Source organism: Rhinatrema bivittatum, chromosome 2, assembly GCF_901001135.1.
Source record: "Rhinatrema bivittatum chromosome 2, aRhiBiv1.1, whole genome shotgun sequence".
Lineage (NCBI taxonomy): Eukaryota > Metazoa > Chordata > Amphibia > Gymnophiona > Rhinatrematidae > Rhinatrema > Rhinatrema bivittatum.
Genome location: NC_042616.1, coordinates 815,052,496 through 815,072,798, shown reverse-complemented (window position 1 = coordinate 815,072,798; position 20,303 = coordinate 815,052,496). Strand labels below are relative to the sequence as shown.

Genomic DNA, 20,303 nt, shown 5'->3' with positions numbered 1-20,303 from the left:
ATGCGCTGGAAACCCACAGCATGCAAATCTATCTCATGCATATTCATAATAGAAATCCTGAAACCATGACTGGTTAGGTAGGGGGTTGGGAAACACTGATTTGAAAGCATACACTCCTTTTTCAACCTCTCCTGCAGGAATGGCCAACTCCGGTCCTCCAGAGCCACAAATCAGCCTGGCTTTCAGGATATTCATAGTGAATATGCGAGAGATAGATTTGCATACCCTGGGTCTCCAATGTATACAAATCTATCTCATGCATATCATTATGACAATCCTGAAAATGCGACTGGTTGATTAGGTGAGTCTCCAGGAAAGGGTTGGGAAACACTGGCTTGAAGGCATTTACTCCTTGTTCAAACCGTACTGCTTAACAAGGAAGAGCTTACTAATCAGCTGGGTAGAGGTTAAGGGTTAGATCTCGTAGAGGTTAAGGACTGCATCTATGCAGACATAAGAGTCACACTTTTGGAACCAGGGTCTCTTTTGCATCTACGGTAGATTATAAATAACTGTTATGTTTTAAATTAAAAAAAAAAAAAGAAGAGTCTCCCAGCTCATGGTGTCATGTGTTGTATAATAGAGGGGGTGCATATTTTCACTTGGCCATAGCTGCGAAATTGCCTGGCTATGGCCCTGATGCATGGACCTCAGATATGTGCACTCTCGTGACCCAGGAAGCAGACTCCTTTAGTTCTGAGTGGAGCTTCTTTCTAAATTACAAGCTACTGCAGTGGCTGTATTCATCATTCTCCCTCCAGTAATACTGTTACACATTTAATTGCATTATGATCACCATTGCCAAGTGATCCTGCCATCTTTACCACTTGCACCAAGTCATGTGTTCTGTTGGGGGCTAGAACTAAAGTAGCCCCCACTCTCATCGGTCACAGACAGGGAAAGAGCGTCACTAGAAGGGGAGGGAGAGGTGAGAAAGAAAATTCCTTTTCTGGAAAGGCGAGACGAGTGTCAGCGAGGAGGAGGAAGGGGATGCGGGAGTCATCACTGGAAAAGAGGAATAATTCTCTCTGTGCCCAAAAACAGCCTGGCCCTGGCATAGCATGTGGACCCCAAGCAAACCATTGCCACACTCGGGAACTCTCCGGATTTGACCCAGAGGTTCCGGAATTCGAATGGAATTCCCCGGACTCCGGGCCAAAAGCCCTAATCTCCGGGTGCCCTGCTGCTGCAGCGCTAGTGACGCAGCCAGCTTAGAAGGCCTCTGATTGGCCTACATGGACCAATTGCCTCCTTCCTTTTCCCTGCCCTGTGATCAATCAGAGGCCTCCTTTCTTCTTCCTGAGCCTGCAGACCAATGCTGGCAGGCAGGAAGGGAGGAAGCCTCCGATTGGCCTCTGGAAGAACTGAGGTGTGCAATAGCAGAAGCAGCAGTAGAAGATGATGCTGCTGCTTCTGCTATTGGCTGGAAGAAGGAATCTTCCTATCAACCCCAGGTGGAGGTTTTCTTACTGGTGAGTTTGGAGTGGGGAGAGGTAGCCAGTGAGGGGGGTAGTTGAGCATGTGTGTTTTTTGGTTTTTTTTTAATGACCAAAATCAATATTTTATTAAACCAAATACCTCTCATGCAACAGCATGACGGAAAACTCTCATAATTTAGCTTTAGCAATTTAAAAAACAAAATCTGAGCTGTGTGTTTGTATATAGATGTGAGGGGACATATGTGTGTGTGTGCATGGGAGAGGGAGTATATCAAGGGGAGGGGAAAGAACATGTGAGAGAGAGAGTGTGAGTGTGTGTGTATGTGAATGGGTGTGTACATGAGATAGGGAGTATATGAAGGGGAAGGGAAAAAACATGTTAGTGAGAGTGTATGTGTGTGTAGGAGGAAGAGAAGTGAAAGTATAAATGAACATGGGTGTGAGGGTGAGTGGGCATGTGTGTGTACAGAAGAGAGAGAGAAGTGAGCCAGCAGGTGTGTGAGAGGGGTGTGCATGTGGGAAAATAAGAGTAAGCTGTAAGTGAGCATGTGAGAATGTTTCAGAGAATGAGGAATGAGAGCGTGTAAGAATGAACATGTGTGTATGGAAGAGGGAGAGAAGTGAGTGAGCGAGCATGTGTGTGAGAGGAGTGTGTATGTAGGATAAAAAGAGGAGTAAAGCTGTAAGAGCGCATGTGAGAATGTGTCAGAGAATGAGGAATGAGAGCTAGCATGTCAGAATGAGCGTGTGTGTGTGTATATGTGTATGGAAGATGGAGAGAAGTGAGTAAGTGAGCATGTGTGTGAGAGGGGTGTGTGTGTGGGAAAATGAGAGGAGTAAAGCTGTAAGAGGGCATGTGAGAATGTGTCAGAGAATGAGGAATGAGAGGTAGCACGTAAGAATGAGCGTGTGTGAGTGTATGGAAGAGGGAGAGAAGTGAGTGAGTGAGCATGTGGGTTAATGAAAAGAGTAAAGCTGTAAGTGCGCATGTGAGAATGTGTCAGAGAATGAGGAATGAGAGGTAGCACGTAAGAATGAGCGTGTGTGAGTGTATGGAAGAGGGAGAGAAGTGAGTGAGTGAGCATGTGGGTTAATGAAAAGAGTAAAGCTGTAAGTGCGCATTTGAGAATGTGTCAGAGAATGAGGAATGAGAGGTAGCATGTAAGAATGAGCATGTGTGAGTGTATGGAAGAGGGAGAGAAGTGAGTGAGCGAGCATGTGTGTGAGAGGAGTGTGTATGTAGGATAAAAAGAGGAGTAAAGCTGTGAGAGCGCATGTGAGAATGTGTCAGAGAATGAGGAATGAGAGCTAGCATGTCAGAATGAGCGTGTGTGTGTGTATATGTGTATGGAAGATGGAGAGAAGTGAGTAAGTGAGCATGTGTGTGAGAGGGGTGTGTGTGTGGGAAAATGAGAGGAGTAAAGCTGTAAGAGGGCATGTGAGAATGTGTCAGAGAATGAGGAATGAGAGGTAGCACGTAAGAATGAGCGTGTGTGAGTGTATGGAAGAGGGAGAGAAGTGAATGAGCGAGCATGTGGGTTAATGAAAAGAGTAAAGCTGTAAGTGCGCATGTGAGAATGTGTCAGAGAATGAGGAATGAGAGGTAGCACGTAAGAATGAGCGTGTGTGAGTGTATGGAAGAGGGAGAGAAGTGAGTGAGTGAGCATGTGGGTTAATGAAAAGAGTAAAGCTGTAAGTGCGCATTTGAGAATGTGTCAGAGAATGAGGAATGAGAGGTAGCATGTAAGAATGAGCATGTGTGAGTGTATGGAAGAGGGAGAGAAGTGAGTGAGCGAGTATGTGGGATAATGAGAAGAGTAAAGCTGTAAGTGCGCATGTGAGAATGTTTCAGAGAATGAGGAAGGAGAAATAGCATGTAAGATTGAGTGTGTGTGTGTGTGTATGGAAGAGGGAGAGAAGTGAGTGAGTGAGCAAGTGTGTGAGAGGTGTGTCTGTAGTGAAAATGAGAGGAATAAAGATGTAAGAGCACATGTGAGAATGTGTCAGAGAATGAGGAATGAGAGATAGCATGTAAGATTGAACGTGTATGTGTGTGTGTGTGTGTGTATGGAAGATGGAGAGAAGTGAGTGAGTAAGCATGTGTGTGAGAGGGGTGTGCATGTGGGATAATGAGAAGAGTAAAGCTGTAAGTGCGCATGTGAGAATGAGTGTCAGAGAATGAGGAATGAGAGGTAGCATGTAAGATTGAGCGTGTGTCTGTGTGTCTGTGTGGAAGAGGGAGAGAAGTGAGTGAGTGAGCACGAGTGTGAGAGGGATGTGTGTGGGAAAATGAGGAGTAAAGCTGTAAGCACATGTGAGAATGTGTCAGAGAATGAGGAATGAGAGGTAGCATGTAAGAATGAGGGTGTGTGTTTGTGTGTGTGTGTGTGTGGAAGAGGGAGAGAAGTGAGTGAGTGAGCATGTGTGTGAGAGGAGTGAGTGAGCAAGTGGGAAAATGAAAGGAGTAAAGCTGTAAGAGCGCATGTGAGAATGTGTCAGAGAATGAGGAATGAGAGATAGCATGTAAGATTGAACGTGTATGTGTGTGTGTGTGTATGGAAGATTTATTTATTTATTTATTTTTAATTTTTATATACCGGAATTCCTGTATGCAATACAAATCATTCCGGTTTACAAGTAACGAAAAGGTTGCCCTGGTCTGGGAGGTTAGACCGGGGTTTTGTACATAGAACATTAAACATTGAACAAGATGGAGAGAAGTGAGTGAGTAAGCATTGTGTGAAAGAGGTGTGCATGTGGGAAAATGAGAGGAGTAAAGCTGTAAGTGTGCATGTGAGAATGTGTCAGAGAATGAGGAATGAGAGATAGCATGTAAGATTGAACGTGTATGTGTGTGTGTGTGTATGGAAGATTTATTTATTTATTTATTTTTAATTTTTATATACCGGAATTCCTGTATGCAATACAAATCATTCCGGTTTACAAGTAACGAAAAGGTTGCCCTGGTCTGGGAGGTTAGACCGGGGTTTTGTACATAGAACATTAAACATTGAACAAGATGGAGAGAAGTGAGTAAGTGAGCATGTGTGTGAGAGGGATGTGTGTGTGTGAAAATGAGAGGAGTAAAGCTGTAAGAGGGCATGTGAGAATGTGTCAGAGAATGAGGAATGAAAGCTTTCATGTAGGAATGAGCGTCTGTTTGTATGGAAGAGGGAGAGAAGCGAGTGAGTGAGTATGTGTGAGAGAGGTTTGTATGTGGGAAAATGAGAGGAATAAAGCTGTAACTGAGCACTAGAGAATGTGTCAGAGAATGAGGAATGAGAGCTAGCATGTAAGAATGTATGAGTGTGTATGTGTGTGTATGGAAGAGGGAGAGAAGTGAGTGAGTGAGCATGTGTGTGAGAGGTGTGTCTGTAGTGAAAATGAGAGGAATAAAGATGTAAGAGCACATGTGAGAATGTGTCAGAGAATGAGGAATGAGAGCTAGCATGTAAGAATGAGTGTGTGTGTGTGTGTGTGTAAGGAAGAGGGAGAGAAGCAAGTGATTGAGCATGTGTGTGAGAGAAGTGTGCATGTGGGAAAATGAGAGGAATAAAGCTGTAAGTGCACACAGGTGCATGTGTCAGAGAATGAGGAATGAGAGCTAGCATGTAAGAATGAGTGTACGTGTGTGTGTATGGAAGTGAGTGAGCATGAGTGAGAGGGGTGTGTGTGTGAAAATGAGGAGTAAATCTATAAGTGTGCACGTGAGAATGTGTCAGAGAATGAGGAATGAGAGGTAGCATGTAAGAATGAGCGTGTGTGAGTGTATGGAAGAGGGAGAGAAGTGAGTGAGCGAGCATGTGGGTTAATGAAAAGAGTAAAGCTGTAAGTGTGCATGTGAGAATGTGTCAGAGAATGAGGAATGAGAGGTAGCATGTAAGAATGAGGGTGTGTGTGTGTGTGTGTGTGTGTAAGAGGGAGAGAAGTGAGTGAGTGTGCATGTGTGTGAGAGGGGTGTGTGTGGGAAAATGAGAGGCGTAAAGCTGTAAGCACATGTGAGAATGTGTCAGAGAATGAGGAATGAGAGGTAGCATGTAAGAATGAGGGGTGTGTGTTTGTGTGTGTGTGTGTGGAAGAGGGAGAGAAGTGAGTGAGTGAGCATGTGTGTGAGAGGAGTGAGTGAGCAAGTGGGAAAATGAAAGGAGTAAAGCTGTAAGAGCGCATGTGAGAATGTGTCAGAGAATGAGGAATGAGAGATAGCATGTAAGATTGAACGTGTATGTGTGTGTGTGTGTATGGAAGATGGAGAGAAGTGAGTGAGTAAGCATTGTGTGAAAGAGGTGTGCATGTGGGAAAATGAGAGGAGTAAAGCTGTAAGTGTGCATGTGAGAATGTGTCAGAGAATGAGGAATGAGAGCTAGCATGTAAGAATGAGCGTGCGTGTGTGTATATGTGTATGGAAGATGGAGAGAAGTGAGTAAGTGAGCATGTGTGTGAGAGGGATGTGTGTGTGTGAAAATGAGAGGAGTAAAGCTGTAAGAGGGCATGTGAGAATGTGTCAGAGAATGAGGAATGAAAGCTTTCATGTAGGAATGAGCGTCTGTTTGTATGGAAGAGGGAGAGAAGCGAGTGAGTGAGTATGTGTGAGAGAGGTTTGTATGTGGGAAAATGAGAGGAATAAAGCTGTAACTGAGCACTAGAGAATGTGTCAGAGAATGAGGAATGAGAGCTAGCATGTAAGAATGTATGAGTGTGTATGGAAGAGGGAGAGAAGTGAGTGAGTGAGCATGTGTGTGAGAGGTGTGTCTGTAGTGAAAATGAGAGGAATAAAGATGTAAGAGCACATGTGAGAATGTGTCAGAGAATGAGGAATGAGAGCTAGCATGTAAGAATGAATGTGTGTGTGTGTGTGTAAGGAAGAGGGAGAGAAGCAAGTGATTGAGCATGTGTGTGAGAGAAGTGTGCATGTGGGAAAATGAGAGGAATAAAGCTGTAAGTGCACACAGGAGCATGTGTCAGAGAATGAGGAATGAGAGCTAGCATGTAAGAATGAGTGTACGTGTGTGTGTATGGAAGTGAGTGAGCATGAGTGAGAGGGGTGTGTGTGTGAAAATGAGGAGTAAATCTATAAGTGTGCACGTGAGAATGTGTCAGAGAATGAGGAATGAGAGGTAGCATGTAAGAATGAGCGTGTGTGAGTGTATGGAAGAGGGAGAGAAGTGAGTGAGCGAGCATGTGGGTTAATGAAAAGAGTAAAGCTGTAAGTGTGCATGTGAGAATGTGTCAGAGAATGAGGAATGAGAGGTAGCATGTAAGATTGAGCATGTGTGTGTGTGTATGGAAGAGGGAGAGAAGTGAGTGAGCGAGCATGTATGTGAGAGGGGTGTTCATGTGGGATAATGAAAAGAGTAAAGCTGTAAGTGTGCATGTGAGAATGTGTCAGAGAATGAGGAATGAGAGGTAGCATGTAAGATTGAGCATGTGGGTGTGTGTGTATGGAAGATGAAGAGAAATGAGTGAGTGAGCATGTGTGTGAGAGGGGTGTGTGTGGGAAAATGAGAAGAGTAAAGCTGTAAGTGCGCATGTGAGAATGAGTGTCAGAGAATGAGGAATGAGAGGTAGCATGTAAGATTGAGCGTGTGTGTGTGTGTGTGTGTCTGTGTGGAAGAGGGAGAGAAGTGAGTGAGTGAGCATGTGTGTGAGAGGGATATGTGTGGGAAAATGAGGAGTAAAGCTGTAAGCACATGTGAGAATGTGTCAGAGAATGAGGAATGAGAGGTAGCATGTAAGAATGAGGGTGTGTATTTGTGTGTGTGTGTGGAAGAGGGAGAGAAGTGAGTGAGTGAGCATGTGTGTGAGAGGAGTGAGTGAGCATGTGGGAAAATGAGAGGAGTAAAGCTGTAAGAGCGCATGTGAGAATGTGTCAGAGAATGAGGAATGCGAGAAAGCATGTAAGAATGATTGTGTTTGTGTGTGTGTATGTGTGTGTGTGTGTGTGGAAGAGGGAGAGAAGTGAGTGAGTGAGCATGTGTGTGAGAGGGGTGTGGGAAAATGAGAGGCGTAAAGCTGTAAACACATGTGAGAATGTGTCAGAGAATGAGGAATGAGAGGTAGCATGTAAGAATGAGGGTATGTGTTTGTGTGTGTGTGGAAGAGGGAGAGAAGTAAGTGAGTGAGCATGTGTGTGAGAGGAGTGAGTGAGCATGTGGGAAAATGAGAGGAGTAAAGCTGTAAGAGTGCATGTGAGAATGTGTCAGAGAATGAGGAATGTGAGGTAGTATGTAAGAATGAGCGTGTGTGTGTGTGTGTGTGTCTGTGTGTGTGGAAGAGGGAGAGAAGTGAGTAAGTGAGCATGTGTGTGAGATGGGTGTGTGTGGGAAAATGAGAGTAGTAAAGCTGTAAGTGCGCATGTGAGAATGTGTCAGAATGAAGAATGAGAGCTAGCATGTAAGAATGAGCGTGAGTGTTTGAGGAAAGTGATTGTGAACATGTGAGTGTTAATGTGTGTGTGTATGAGAGAAAGTTTGTGCACATCCGGTCCCTCGCCCCTGCCCCTTCCCCACGCATTCACGGTAATCTCAGGGTGACTGGAAATCAAAAGTTCCCAGGTATGACCATTGCTAGAAAGGGCACTCAGAGAATAGCCAGGAGTAATTGGAAACCATGAGGCCAGGTCCCTGGCCTGGTACTGACACTGTACATGGACAGGGCCTCCTGGCTGGTAGAAAGCGGCTTTTTTGGCAGAAGTGCATGATAAACATGGATGACGTGTGTGGGGGTGGGGGGTGGGGGCTGATGGCTCCATAATGCAATGCTAATTTGGAAAAGGGGGAGGGATTTCTGGCCAAGTGGGCTGGCTTCACAAATTGCAAAGCCATATCATACAGTTTTAACTACACCATTTTCATTAAGCTGTGCACTATGGCTTTATTGCAATGTTTTCAAATAGCATTTTCAGAATTTGAGAGAGAGAGAGAGAGAGAGAGAGACTAGCTGTGGGGTGCTTCTAGTAGTTAGGTATTTATACCTCTATATGAGGCACTTTGACATTCAGAGTGAGACGTACGAACAGAACAGAACACTCTTGTGAAGATTTGATATCCTTCAGATGAGGAAACTTACACAAAGATGAGATTTGTACAATGTTCTCTCAACCTAGCTTGATGGACTCTCTACCTAGCTACTGGAAAGGCCTTATAGCTAGACACTGTCTCTCTCTCTTTCTCTCTCCCCCTCCTAGTGGTTGTAGGTAGGAATTGCAACAATTGTGGAACTTACCAAAAGTGTGAAAAAGTTATCACACTCTGCGGTTAATACTTATGCAAAGCACTTAGATAGCCTATTTATCACAAAGTGCGTTATTACCATAAAACACGCCCCCTCTTCTATTGCATATGATAGTTTGATGAATCCTGGTCTTAGTTGATTTTCAGGTGTATCCAGCAGGATAACTTTAGGCCTCCTTCAGAGTAGGTCTAAGGTAATCTGCCTTCTGTGGCTGGATAAGACTTAGCGGCTATACTGAAAAGAATATTTCCAGCTAAATGGTACTGTTTTGCTAAAATCAAACATTATTTTTAAACCTCATTTTTTCTCAGTCTGTCCTTTGCTTTAATCAATAATGGCTATTAATCAGTTTTACTTAGGGAATAGCCACTGCTATTAATTGCATCAGTAGCATGGGATCTTCTTAGTGTTTGGGTAATTGCCAGGTTCTTGTGGCCTGGTTTTGGCCTCTGTTGGAAACAGGATGTTGGGCTTGATGGACCCTTGGTCTGACCCAGCATGGCAATTTCTTATGTTCTTATGTTCTTATGGCTGTATGTTTCAGGGGTAATTTCTGCAGCCAGAAGGGGACTGCAGGGTTCAGCCTGGAACCAGAGCTGTGATCTGAGCTAGGTAAATAATGAAGCTCAGAGAGAGAAAGGCCTAACAAACCATACTCTATATGCAGTGCAACAATGGAAAAGCAGAAACACCATTCCTCATTAAATGTCAAATTAAATCAAGAAATATAAAACAGTCATAATAGTAAAACCATACTCATATAAAGATGAAATATTTCAAAGCAGCTGATGAACAGAATATCCAGTGATTAAAAATATAAAACATTGTTTTTTTTAATTTCCCAAACATCAATAAAATATTTCAAAACAGCAGACACATCAAATAACACCCAATAATTAAAACTAAGGTTAAAGAAAATCCGCTGTTCTCCTTACCTTGAAACTTTATGGATTCCAATCACCCTGAGAGTGTCATGTATTAGACAGGGATGGGAAGAATGCATAAACTTTCTCCTCTCTCTCAAATTCACACATTCATTCTAACACAAACCCCCTTATAATCTCTCACACACATGCTCACTGGCTCACACAATCTCTCTCATGCTCTCACTCATACACATGCTCACACAAATGTTCAATATTGCTGGAATGGTGGCTACTACCTGGTGATTACTACCCTTACTCAAAAAGCCTTCGCACGGTTAATGCAACCCCAACATTGCTCTCTGCTTCAACAGCAAGGGAAATGTGGAAAAGAGGATTTGCATTCAGATAACAACCAACAAGGACTGAACTTCACAATCTGGGTAAACAAATAAGTGTGGGGGTAGCTTGCTTTTTGCGGTGGTTACTACCCTAAACCAATTAAACCTGATACATCACTTTGAATGCATATACAGCATTGTTCTCTGCTTCAACGGTAGGGAGAAATGTGGAAACAGGATTTACATTCAGACAACATCCAACAAGGCATTGATATGTGCAGTCTGGGTAAACAAGCATCGGAGTAACTTGCTTGATGCGGCGGTTACTATCCTTAACCATTAAGCCTTATGCTCACCTTTGATGCAACTCCAACATTACTCTCTGCATCAATGGCAGGAGGTGGCAGGAAATTCAAATCAAACAGTTACCAACAAGGGCCCTGAAGTTGGTGGTCAGTGAAACAGATAAGTGGGAAAATAAGTGTGGGAGCTTGCTGGGCAGACTGGATGGGCCGATTGGTCTTTTTTCTGCCATCATTCTATGTTTCTATATGTTTCTATGACTTGCTCTTGCTCATATACATGCTCATTCACTCTCTTTTACGCTCAAACATATGCTCATTGGCTTGCTTGTTCTCTTTTGCTCACACACATGCTTTGGAAACCACAAGTCCAACTGCGTTATGCATTGCAACAGTGGAAAAACAGAATCACTATTCCTCACAAAACATTACACAATAATATGTCAAAATAGCTGACAAATATCCAATAATGAGAAAAATTCACATACTTTTAAAAAATATTTCAAAAACACCAAATATTTCAAAATAGCAAGCAGGAAATAACTCCTAAAAATGTACAATAATAGGATTAAAAAATCTCCAGTTCTCCATACCTGGAATCTTTTGATTTACAGTCATCCAGAGATTGTTGTGGATTTGCAGAAGGGGGGGCCACACAATTTTATCTTATCTCTCCCACTCGCACACACATTGTCAAACACACAGGCTCTTGTTCTCACTCACATATAAGCTGTCACATACACAGTCTCTCTCTCTCGCTCTCACATATATGCTTCCATATACACAGTCTCTCTCTCTTGCTCTCACTCACATATATGCTTCCATATACACAGTCTCTCTCTCTCACTCACATATATGCTTCCATATACACAGTCTCTCTCTCTCGCTCTCACTCACATATATGCTTCCATATACACAGTCTCTCTCTCTTGTTCTCATGCACACAAAGGTTCTCTCACTCACATAAATACGCAAGTTCTCACACACACACATGCATGCTCTCTTTCTCTCTCACATGCAGGCTCTCTCACCTACATACTCGTGCAAGCTCTCTCATACATACGAGGACGCTCGCTCTCTCTCTCATACGCATTCAGGCTTACCCAAGCACATGCAGACTTTCTCAAATACAAATATCCAATCTCTCATACATGCAAACACACATTCTGTATCTCCCCCTTTCTTCTGGGCCTTGTCAAGGCCCTACTGGATGGCCAGCTGTTGCTCACTGCCAGAGGGCAGGTGGGAGGAGACCACAACAAAAGCAGCGCTGTTCCGGGGGGGGGGGGGGGGGCACATGCCCTGCAGCCCTCTCTTCTGGCTGCGGTGAGATGGGCTCCACCACGGCCTTGCTGAGCCATTCTTCAGGCCATGATGGATGGGCTCCATTGTGGCCCCGCAGCCCTTTTTCTGGCCACGGTGAGATGGGCTCTAGCACAGCCTTGTTGAGCCATTCTTTAGGCCATGATGGTTGGGCTCCATTGTGGCCCCGCAGCCCTCTTTTCTGGCCACGGTGTGAGATGGCTCTAGCACAGCCTTGTTGAACCATTCTTTAGGCCATGATGGTTGGGCTCCATTGTGGCCCCGCAGCCCTCTTTTCTGGCCACGGTGAGATGGGCTCTAGCACAGCCTTGTTGAACCATTCTTTAGGCCATGATGGTTGGGCTCCATTGTGGCCCCGCAGCCCTCTTTTCTGGCCAAGGTGAGATGGGCTCTAGCACAGCCTTGTTGAGCCATTCTTCGAGCCGTGACAGATAGGCTCCATTGCAGCTCCACATGCCTCTCTTCTGGCCGTGGTGAGATGGGCTCCACTGCGGGCCTGCCGAACCTTTCTTCTGGGCTGTGGCAACCCCTTTCCATACCTGGAAAGCTGAAGAATCATGCTACTAGAGAGACCGGCCCATCTGGGGATACCCAATCCTCCGATAGGCCAATCTGCCCCTGTCCAAGCCTGACTTGGCTGTAGGTCTTTATTATAGGACACTACTCATCACTTTTGGTTACCTGATGCGCCTTAAAAATCTTCTTGTCTGTGAACTGCAGCTCATTCCATACCACTTCCACTCCTTCCTCTGTGTCCATTGCCAGGTAGGTGCTCTCGATGGCTGGCATGCTGCCCTGGTTTACCTGCAAGACAAAAAAATAAGAGAAAAATCAAAGGTGCCATGAGGCACAGGAAGGGGGATGAAGCAAGAGAGACCGATAATCTGGATAGGTAAGATCATGGTCCCACCAGGAGCGAAGTATCACTGAGCAATCATCATGAAGGGTAAGATCCATGAGAGATCAACCAAGATCTATGGTCCCACAGAGAGGGTAGTATCATTGAATAATCATTTTATTATCTCTCATTGTGTCCTTGTCACAAGCCAGCGATGAGGTGTGCAGCAGAATTCACATGTGAAGACGTCTTCCATGGCCCCAGGAACTGCACTGAGACCACCATCTGATTTCACATAGTCCAGCGTAGCTAAAACATGAACTGGGGTCCTAGAGGTATCCAGTCCCTGCAAATGATCTGGATGATCTCTCACTGGAGCTCTCTTCTCCATGGAAGCAAGGATCTTACCCAGTTTGAAAGCGATCATCCAGAGTGGGTGAGATTCGTGGTCCCTTGGAGAAAAGAGTACTACTGTGTGACTGTCCAGATCAGGGGGGGGCAGAAGGAATGAGGGTGAGGAGGAAAAGAAATGATGTAGAGGGAGGGAGAAGGAAGGAGGTAGGCTGATCAATGAAAGGAGGTAAAGAAGGAAATATCAAGAAGAAAAGAAAAGGGGATAGAGGGATGAGGATAAAGATGATTGGAGAAGACAGACGTGGGGGAAAGGGTTGAGAATGGGTAGAAGGAAGCAGAGAAGAGAGGAAGAGGGAAGGAAGTGGATAAAGAAAGGGGAAGAAAGAAGAGGAGAAGGACTTACACATTAATATCTTCATAGCTCTGCCCCTCCCTGTCTATCTGCTTTAATATCTCACACTTCTGTCCTCTTTCTCCTTGACTCTACCCCTCCCTTTCTATCTGCTTTAATGTCTCACACTTCTGAGCTTTTTCTCCTTGCCTCTGCCCCTCCCTTTTTATCTGCTTTAATGTCTCACACTTCTGTGCTCTTTCTCCTTGCCTCTGCCCCTCCCTTTCTATCTGCTTTAATGTCTCACACTTCTGTCCTCTTTCTCCTTGCCTCTGCCCCCCTGTCTATCTGCTTTAATGTCTCACACTTCTGTGCTCTTTCTCCTTGCCTCTGCCCCTCCCTTTCTATCTGCTTTAATGTCTCACACTTCTGTGCTCTTTCTCCTTGCCTCTGCCCCTCCCTGTCTATCTGCTTTAATGTCTCACACTTCTGTGCTCTTTGTCCTTGACTCTGCCCCTCCTGTCTATCTGCTTTAATGTCTCACACTTCTGTCCTCTTTTCTCCTTGCCTCTGCCCCTCCCTTTCTATCTGCTTTAATGTCTCACACTTCTGTGCTCTTTCTCCTTGCCTCTGCCCCTCCCTGTCTATCTGCCTTAATATCTCACACTTCTGTCCTCTTTCTCCTTGACTCTGCCCCTCCCTTTCTATCTGCTTTAATGTCTCACACTTGTGTTTTTTCTCTTGCCTCTGCCCCTCCCTGTCTATCTGCTTTAATGTCTCACACTTCTGTGCTCTTTGTCCTTGACTCTGCCCCTCCCTTTCTATCTGCTTTAATGTCTCACACTTCTATGTTTTTCTCCTTGCCTCTGCCCCTCCCTGTCTATCTGCTTTAATGTCTCACACTTCTGTGCTCTTTCTCCTTGACTCTGCCCCTCCCTGTCTATCTGCTTTAATGTCTCACACTTCTGTGCTCTTTGTCCTTGCCTCTGCCCCTCCCTGTCTATCTGCTTTAATATCTCACACTTCTGTCCTCTTTCTCCTTGACTCTGCCCCTCCCTGTCTATCTGCTTTAATGTCTCACACTTCTGTGCTCTTTCTCCTTGCCTCTGCCCCTCCCTTTCTATGCTTTAATGTCTCACATTCTGTGCTCTTTCTTCTTGCCTCTGCCCCTCCCTATCTATCTGCTTTAATGTCTCACACTTCTGTGCTCTTTCTCCTTGCCTCTGCTCCTCCCTTTCTATCTGATTTAATGTCTCACACTTCTGTGCTCTTTGTCCTTGCCTCTGCCCCTCCCTATCTGCTTTAATGTCTCACACTTCTGTGCTCTTTCTCCTTGCCTCTGCCCCTCCCTGTCTATCTGCTTTAATGTCTCACACTTCTGTCCTCTTTCTCCTTGCCTCTGCCCCTCCCTTTCTATCTGCTTTAATGTCTCACACTTCTGTGCTCTTTCTCCTTGCCTCTGCCCCTCCCTGTCTATCTGCTTTAATGTCTCACACTGCTGTCCTCTTTCTCCTTGCCTCTCCTCATTGTAACCCTGTACCTTCTGCTACTCCAAACTCATCACCTCAGTTTTTTCAAACCCATTACATCAACCTTCTGCTAATGCTATCGCTATGGGCACTTCTTCTGTGTACCCCTGCCTCCTAAGCTACATATGTGGTAAGGTGCCCTGGATACAGACATTAGGTAAATTAAAAAAACAAAACAAGACTTAAAAATAAGGCAAGTGCAGTGAGGGGGGAGGAGAGAGGATGGAGAGAGGAGTGAGGGCCAAAGGAAAATGATAAGGAAGTAGAGAAGGAAGGAAGGAGGGGAAAAGGAAGGAAAGAGGTGAAGGAAGGAGAGGGGAAAAGAAAGAGGTGAAGAAATGAGCTTGGGATAAGGAATGATGGAAGGGAGGAGAAAGGAGTAGGAAATAGGTGTGGAGAAGGAAGGATGGAAAGAAGAAGAAAGAAGAGGGAAGAAAGTAGGTGGGGTGATGAAGTGAGGGTATAGGAGAAAGGAAGGGAGAAGGACGGAGAGTGATGAAGGATAGAATGTGAGGTGAGACTGGAGAAGGAAGGATGGAGGGTAGGAAGGCAAGGGGTGTGAATGAAGGAAGGAAGCAGAGATAAAGCAGCAAGGGACAGGGAGAAGGAAGGGTGGAGAGGAGGGAAGAAGAGGGGCAAAGGAAGGAAAGAAAAAAGGAGAAAAGGATGGAAGGGAGAAGAGAAGAGAGGGAAGAAGGGGTGATGGCAGGGGAAGGATATAAGGGAGAAGGAAGGATGGAGGGGATAAGGAGAGAGGGAGGTGGAAGGAGGATAAGGAAGGAGGGAGGGTGAAATAAAAATGGAGGGAAGAAGAGAGGGGAGAAGGAGGGAGGGGAAGGAAGACTGTGAGAAAAGGATGGAGGGAAGCAGGTGAAGAAGAATGAAAGGAGAGAAGGAAAGAGAGAAGGGTAAAGGAGCGAGGGAGGGGAATAGGAGGGAAGGAAGGTATTTACTTTTCTCTCTTGACAAATCCGGTTTGAATTATAAGGCGCCTGAAGAATTTGCACTTTTGGCAAGAGGAGAAAAGAAAAACAGAAAAGAAGAAAGCCATAACAGGACAGAGGCTTCTGGCTGCCTCTGCTTTGTGTTTTCTTGTCTCCTTCCATCTTGTTTCTCTTACTATCTCTCCACTTTCTTACTGTCTCTCCAGTAACGGGAAATAAGTCTACTTTATGGGGTCTGCTGGGCAGGGGTGTAGCGAGGAGGGGGCCCTCAGGGGCCTGTGCTCCCTCACATTTGTTTCGGGCCCCCAGCCCTAGCAGCAGGACCATGTTACATCTCAGGCCAGCCCTTAAAGGTGCAGCAAGTTAGAGAGAGCTTGGAGTCTAGGATCCTCTGCGCCTTCAATAAGGCTAACTTAAAGAGGGAAAGAGTGCTTGCCCTGGGGCTACCCCTGCCAAAGATGCCAGGTCCTCAAAGTCTTTCTCTTTACTTTTGTCAGAGATAATTATTAAGGTGCAGCAGTTAGAGAGGGCTTGGAGTCTAGGATCCTCTGCGCCTTCAATAAGGCTAACTTAAAGAGGGAAAGAGTGCTGCCCTGGGGCTACCCCTGCAAAGATGCCAGGTCCTCAAAGTCTTTCTCTTTACTTTTGTCAGATAATTATTAAAGGTGCAGCAGTTCGAGAGGGCTTGGAGTCTAGGATCCTCTGCGCCTTCAATAAGGCTAACTTAAAGAGGGAGAGTGCTGCCCTGGGGCTACCCCTGCAAAGATGCCAGGTCCTCAATGTCTTTCTCTTTTACTTTTCTCAGATAATATTAAAGGTGCAGCAGTTCGAGAGGGCTTGGAGTCCTAGGATCCTCGGCGCCTTCAATTAAAGCTAACTTAAAGAGGGAAAGAGTGCTGCCCTAGGGCTACCCCTGCAAAGATGCCAGGTCCTCAAAGTCTTTCTCTTTACTTTTCTCAGATAATTATTAAAGGTGCAGCAGTTCGAGAGGGCTTTGGAGTCTAGGATCCTCTGCGCCTTCAATAAGGCAACTTAAAGATGGAAAGAGTGCTGCCCTGGGGCTACCCCCTGCAAAGATGCCAGGTCCTCAAAGTCTTTCTCTTTACTTTTGTCAGATAATTATTAAAGGTGCAGCAGTTAGAGAGGGCTTGGAGTCTAGGATCCTCTGCGCCTTCAATAAGGCTAACTTAAGATGGAAAGAGTGCTGCCCTGGGGCTACCCCTGCAAAGATGCCAGGTCCTCAAAGTCTTTCTCTTTACTCTTTCTAAGATAATTATTAAAGGTGCAGCAGTTCGAGAGGGCTTGGAGTCTAGGATCCTCTGCGCCTTCAATAAGGCTAACTTAAAGAGGGAAAGAGTGCTGCCCTGGGGCTACCCCTGCAAAGATGCCAGGTCCTCAAAGTCTTTCTCTTTACTTTTCTCAGATAATTATTAAAGGTGCAGCAGTTCGAGAGGGCTTGGAGTCTAGGATCCTCTGCGCCTTCAATAAGGCTAACTTAAAGAGGGAAAGAGTGCTGCCCTGGGGCTACCCCTGCAAAGATGCCAGGTCCTCAAAGTCTTTCTCTTTACTTTTCTCAGATAATTATTAAAGGTGCAGCAGTTCGAGAGGGCTTGGAGTCTAGGATCCTCTGCGCCTTCAATAAGGCTAACTTAAAGAGGGAAAGAGTGCTGCCCTGGGGCTACCCTGCAAAGATGCCAGGTCCTCAAAGTCTTTCTCTTTACTTTTGTCAGGTAATTATCCCACCTCCTCTGGCACCTTAAATGTTTAGGATTGCTTTGACATAATTGTTCAGCCGGAGAGATAAACACTTTCAGAAGGGGACAGAGGGACAGTTAAGACAGTCAGGGCTTGGAGGCTGTGAAGAGACATACCATACAGAGTCTGCTGCCAGAAATTAAAGGCATTTGTTGCAACTTGCCATGAAGACCCACATAGGAGGGGGTAAGGGATGGGTGGCTAGTACAGTGCCCTCCACTCATGTTAAAACCCCACCCAAAAAAAAAAAATTCAGTTCTGGCTGTGCCCCTGCTGCCAGGTACGTGTTTACCCAGGCTGCCTGCCCATGGTTGGAAACAGGATGCTGGGCTCGATGGACCTCTGTCTGAGCTGGCACGGCACCTTCTTATGTTCTCTTTTCCTCCCTTCCACCGTGTCTGCTTCTCCTTCCCTCCCATCATCTCGTCTCTCTCTCCTCCTTTCCCTTCATCTCCCGCGTCTCTTTGTGACTTCCTCTCTCTGCCCTCACTGTGTCTCTTTGCTCACTCTTTCAGCCGCCTGCTCGATGTCTCTCTCTCTCTTGCAGTCAGCCCCAGCCTCGGAGCCCTCCCCCGGGCAGCTGGGACGCCGCTGCTGCTTGCGCGTGACACAGTGGGAAACCTCAGTGCTCTGGGCTTCGGCCCATGCATTCCAGCCAGTGCTGCCAGGATCCAGACTTCCGATTTCCCTACATCCTATTCAATCAACAAAATAAAAAAAAAAAACAAAAACCCAAAACAAAACAAGAAGCAGGAAAATAAATCTCCCAGGACAGCCTTGTTCGGGCGAAATGCGATCAGCGTATAAATAGGAATGCGCCTGTGGCCGGCGCCATTGTACGTCGGGCGGCGCAGGGCATTCTGGGCCCCAGCAGGCGGCCATGGGTACTAAAGGTGCCACCCAGAGGGGCCAGGCTGCAGGGGCTCTGGGGGCCTGAGCGGGAGGGGCCCCGGAGGGTCCCTTGTTCCAAAAGGGCAACGTTGGGGCCTTCCCTGTGTGAGTTTTACTTATTTGATGGATTTATTTATTTATTTATATCTTAGTGCCTTGGGGTGGTGGGGAACGGATCACAGAAGACCCACAAGGGGGTTCTCTAAACATTGGCGGGGGTTGTGGGCCCCTTTAACTAGCGGCCGGGAGCATGGGATGTGGCTTAGCATCCTGATACTTCCCGGGAAAGTTAGCTTACAAGCCTTTCATGGAAATAATACGGCCTACGATTTTTTTTGGGCAAGCCTGGCTATTTTCTCTCCATGAAACCTGACTAGTGAGGAGCTGCCTCGCATGCATTGCCATTTTTGTGTTCCTGGGGCAAACTGACCCCCCCTCCCTTAGACTGTAAGCTCTTTGAGGCAGAGATGCCATTGTATCTGAATACTTGATCGCTGTACAGTGCTGCGTATTTCCTGTAACGCGACAAAAATGCAAAGTATTATTAGCCGGACGGTTTTGCAAATGGAAATCTGCCAAAAATCTGGCTGGCCGAGACCGTTTTCGGCTGAGGTTGTCCTCTTGAACGTAGCCAGCTGGCAGAGAAAACCGGAAGCCGCCCCTATTTTGATCCCCTTGTGAAGTTAAGGGTAATAATCCACGTAACCGGTCAGTGGGAGGGGGCAGAGGTTTAACTGGCTGATCCCCAAAGTTAGCAGGCTGAAGCTTCTGAAAACTCCCTCCAAAAGAAACAGCCTCTTCCAACGCTCACAGCTTTACATATACAGAGAGGGAGAGACAGATCCAACTCTGAAATGTTTCTCATTCAGATTGGACGACATTGTAAATTTGGGCTGTTTTGAAGGATGGAGATTTAGAATCTTAGGGGCGGATTTTCAGAGCCCTGCTCGCGTAAATCCGCCCAAAACCGGGCGGATTTACGCGAGCAGGGCCCTGCGCGCCGGAAGCCTATTTTACATAGGCCTCCCGGCGCGCGCAGAGCCCGGGACTCGTAAGTCCGGGGTTCTCGGAGGGGGGCGTGTCGGGGGGCGGACCCGGTCGTCGTGGCGTTCCGGGGCGTGTCGGCAGCGTTTTGGGGGCGGGTACGGGGGCGTGGCTACGGCCCGGGGGCGTGGCCGCGCCCTCCGTACCCGCCCCAGGTCGCGGCCCGGGCGCAGCAGGCCGCTGGCGCGCGGGGATTTACGTCTCCCTCCGGGAGGCGTAAATCCCCGACAAAGGTAAGGGGGGGGGTGTAAACAGGGCCGGGTGGGGTGGGTTAGGTAGGGGAAGGAGGGTAAGGTGAGGGGAGGGCAAAGGAAAGTCCCTCCGAGGCCGCTCCGATTTCGGCGGCCTTGGAGGGAACGGGGGGAGGCAGCGCGCTCGGCGCGCGCAGGCTATACAAAATCGATAGCCTTGCGCGCCGATCCAGGATTTTAGTGGATACGCGCGGCTCGGCGTATCTACTAAAATCCAGCGTACTTTTGCTTGAGTCTGATGCGCAAGCAAAAGTAGGCTGATCGCGCTTCTTTTAAAATCTACCCCTTATGTTTTAATTTTTGAAACCTAAAGGTACTTCAAGACTGGGAGTCGGCGTCCAGCTAGGTTTAAATTTTAACCCGGCGCTCCAGATAAGTTAATTTGATTTTTCCTGACAGAAGATAGCGTGACAGGTAAGATGTCACACCTGCTCGCCTCGTGAGGGGCGCGGCATCACAGTTCAAGATTCCCTTTCGAAGAGGAAGCAAAAAAAAAATCTCGAGCTTGCCCCCAAAAGGGGGGAGCACGAAGGAGTGAGCTTTACGAATGCGCCTGGGCAATTCATGTTATTTCGTGTCAGGTGGAAGCTCCATGCTGGAGCGTCCTCTATAGCGAGGAGAGCACGGATGCACGGGGCAAGAGGATTCGTAACTCCAGACTCGCGTCACGGCAGGGGAGCAGGGCCAGTGAAAGGGTATTAGGTGCCCCGGGAGAACCTTACAGACTGCTGTCAACAATGAAAAAAAAACAAAATATCACTACAGTGGGGCACTAAGGGCATGTGTGAGGGGGGTGGGTGGGGCTGGCATCGGCGAGCCAAACCGGAAGAAAAGGTCCCATGGTGGCGCAGTGCAATGAGGGTGCCGG

The 20,303-nt window shown here is 46.7% G+C and overlaps 1 protein-coding gene across 2 annotated transcripts in view; it reads right to left on the bottom strand.

The window, feature by feature from the left end:
- NRBP2 (nuclear receptor binding protein 2) overlaps positions 1 to 20,303 on the bottom strand; it is a 132,058-nt gene that overhangs the window by 69,327 nt on the left and 42,428 nt on the right. For both annotated transcript variants that reach the window (XM_029592258.1, XM_029592257.1), the window contains exon 2: positions 12,180 to 12,302. In XM_029592258.1, coding sequence (XP_029448118.1) covers positions 12,180 to 12,302 — 123 coding nt within the window. The remainder of the gene's footprint in view (positions 1 to 12,179; positions 12,303 to 20,303) is intronic.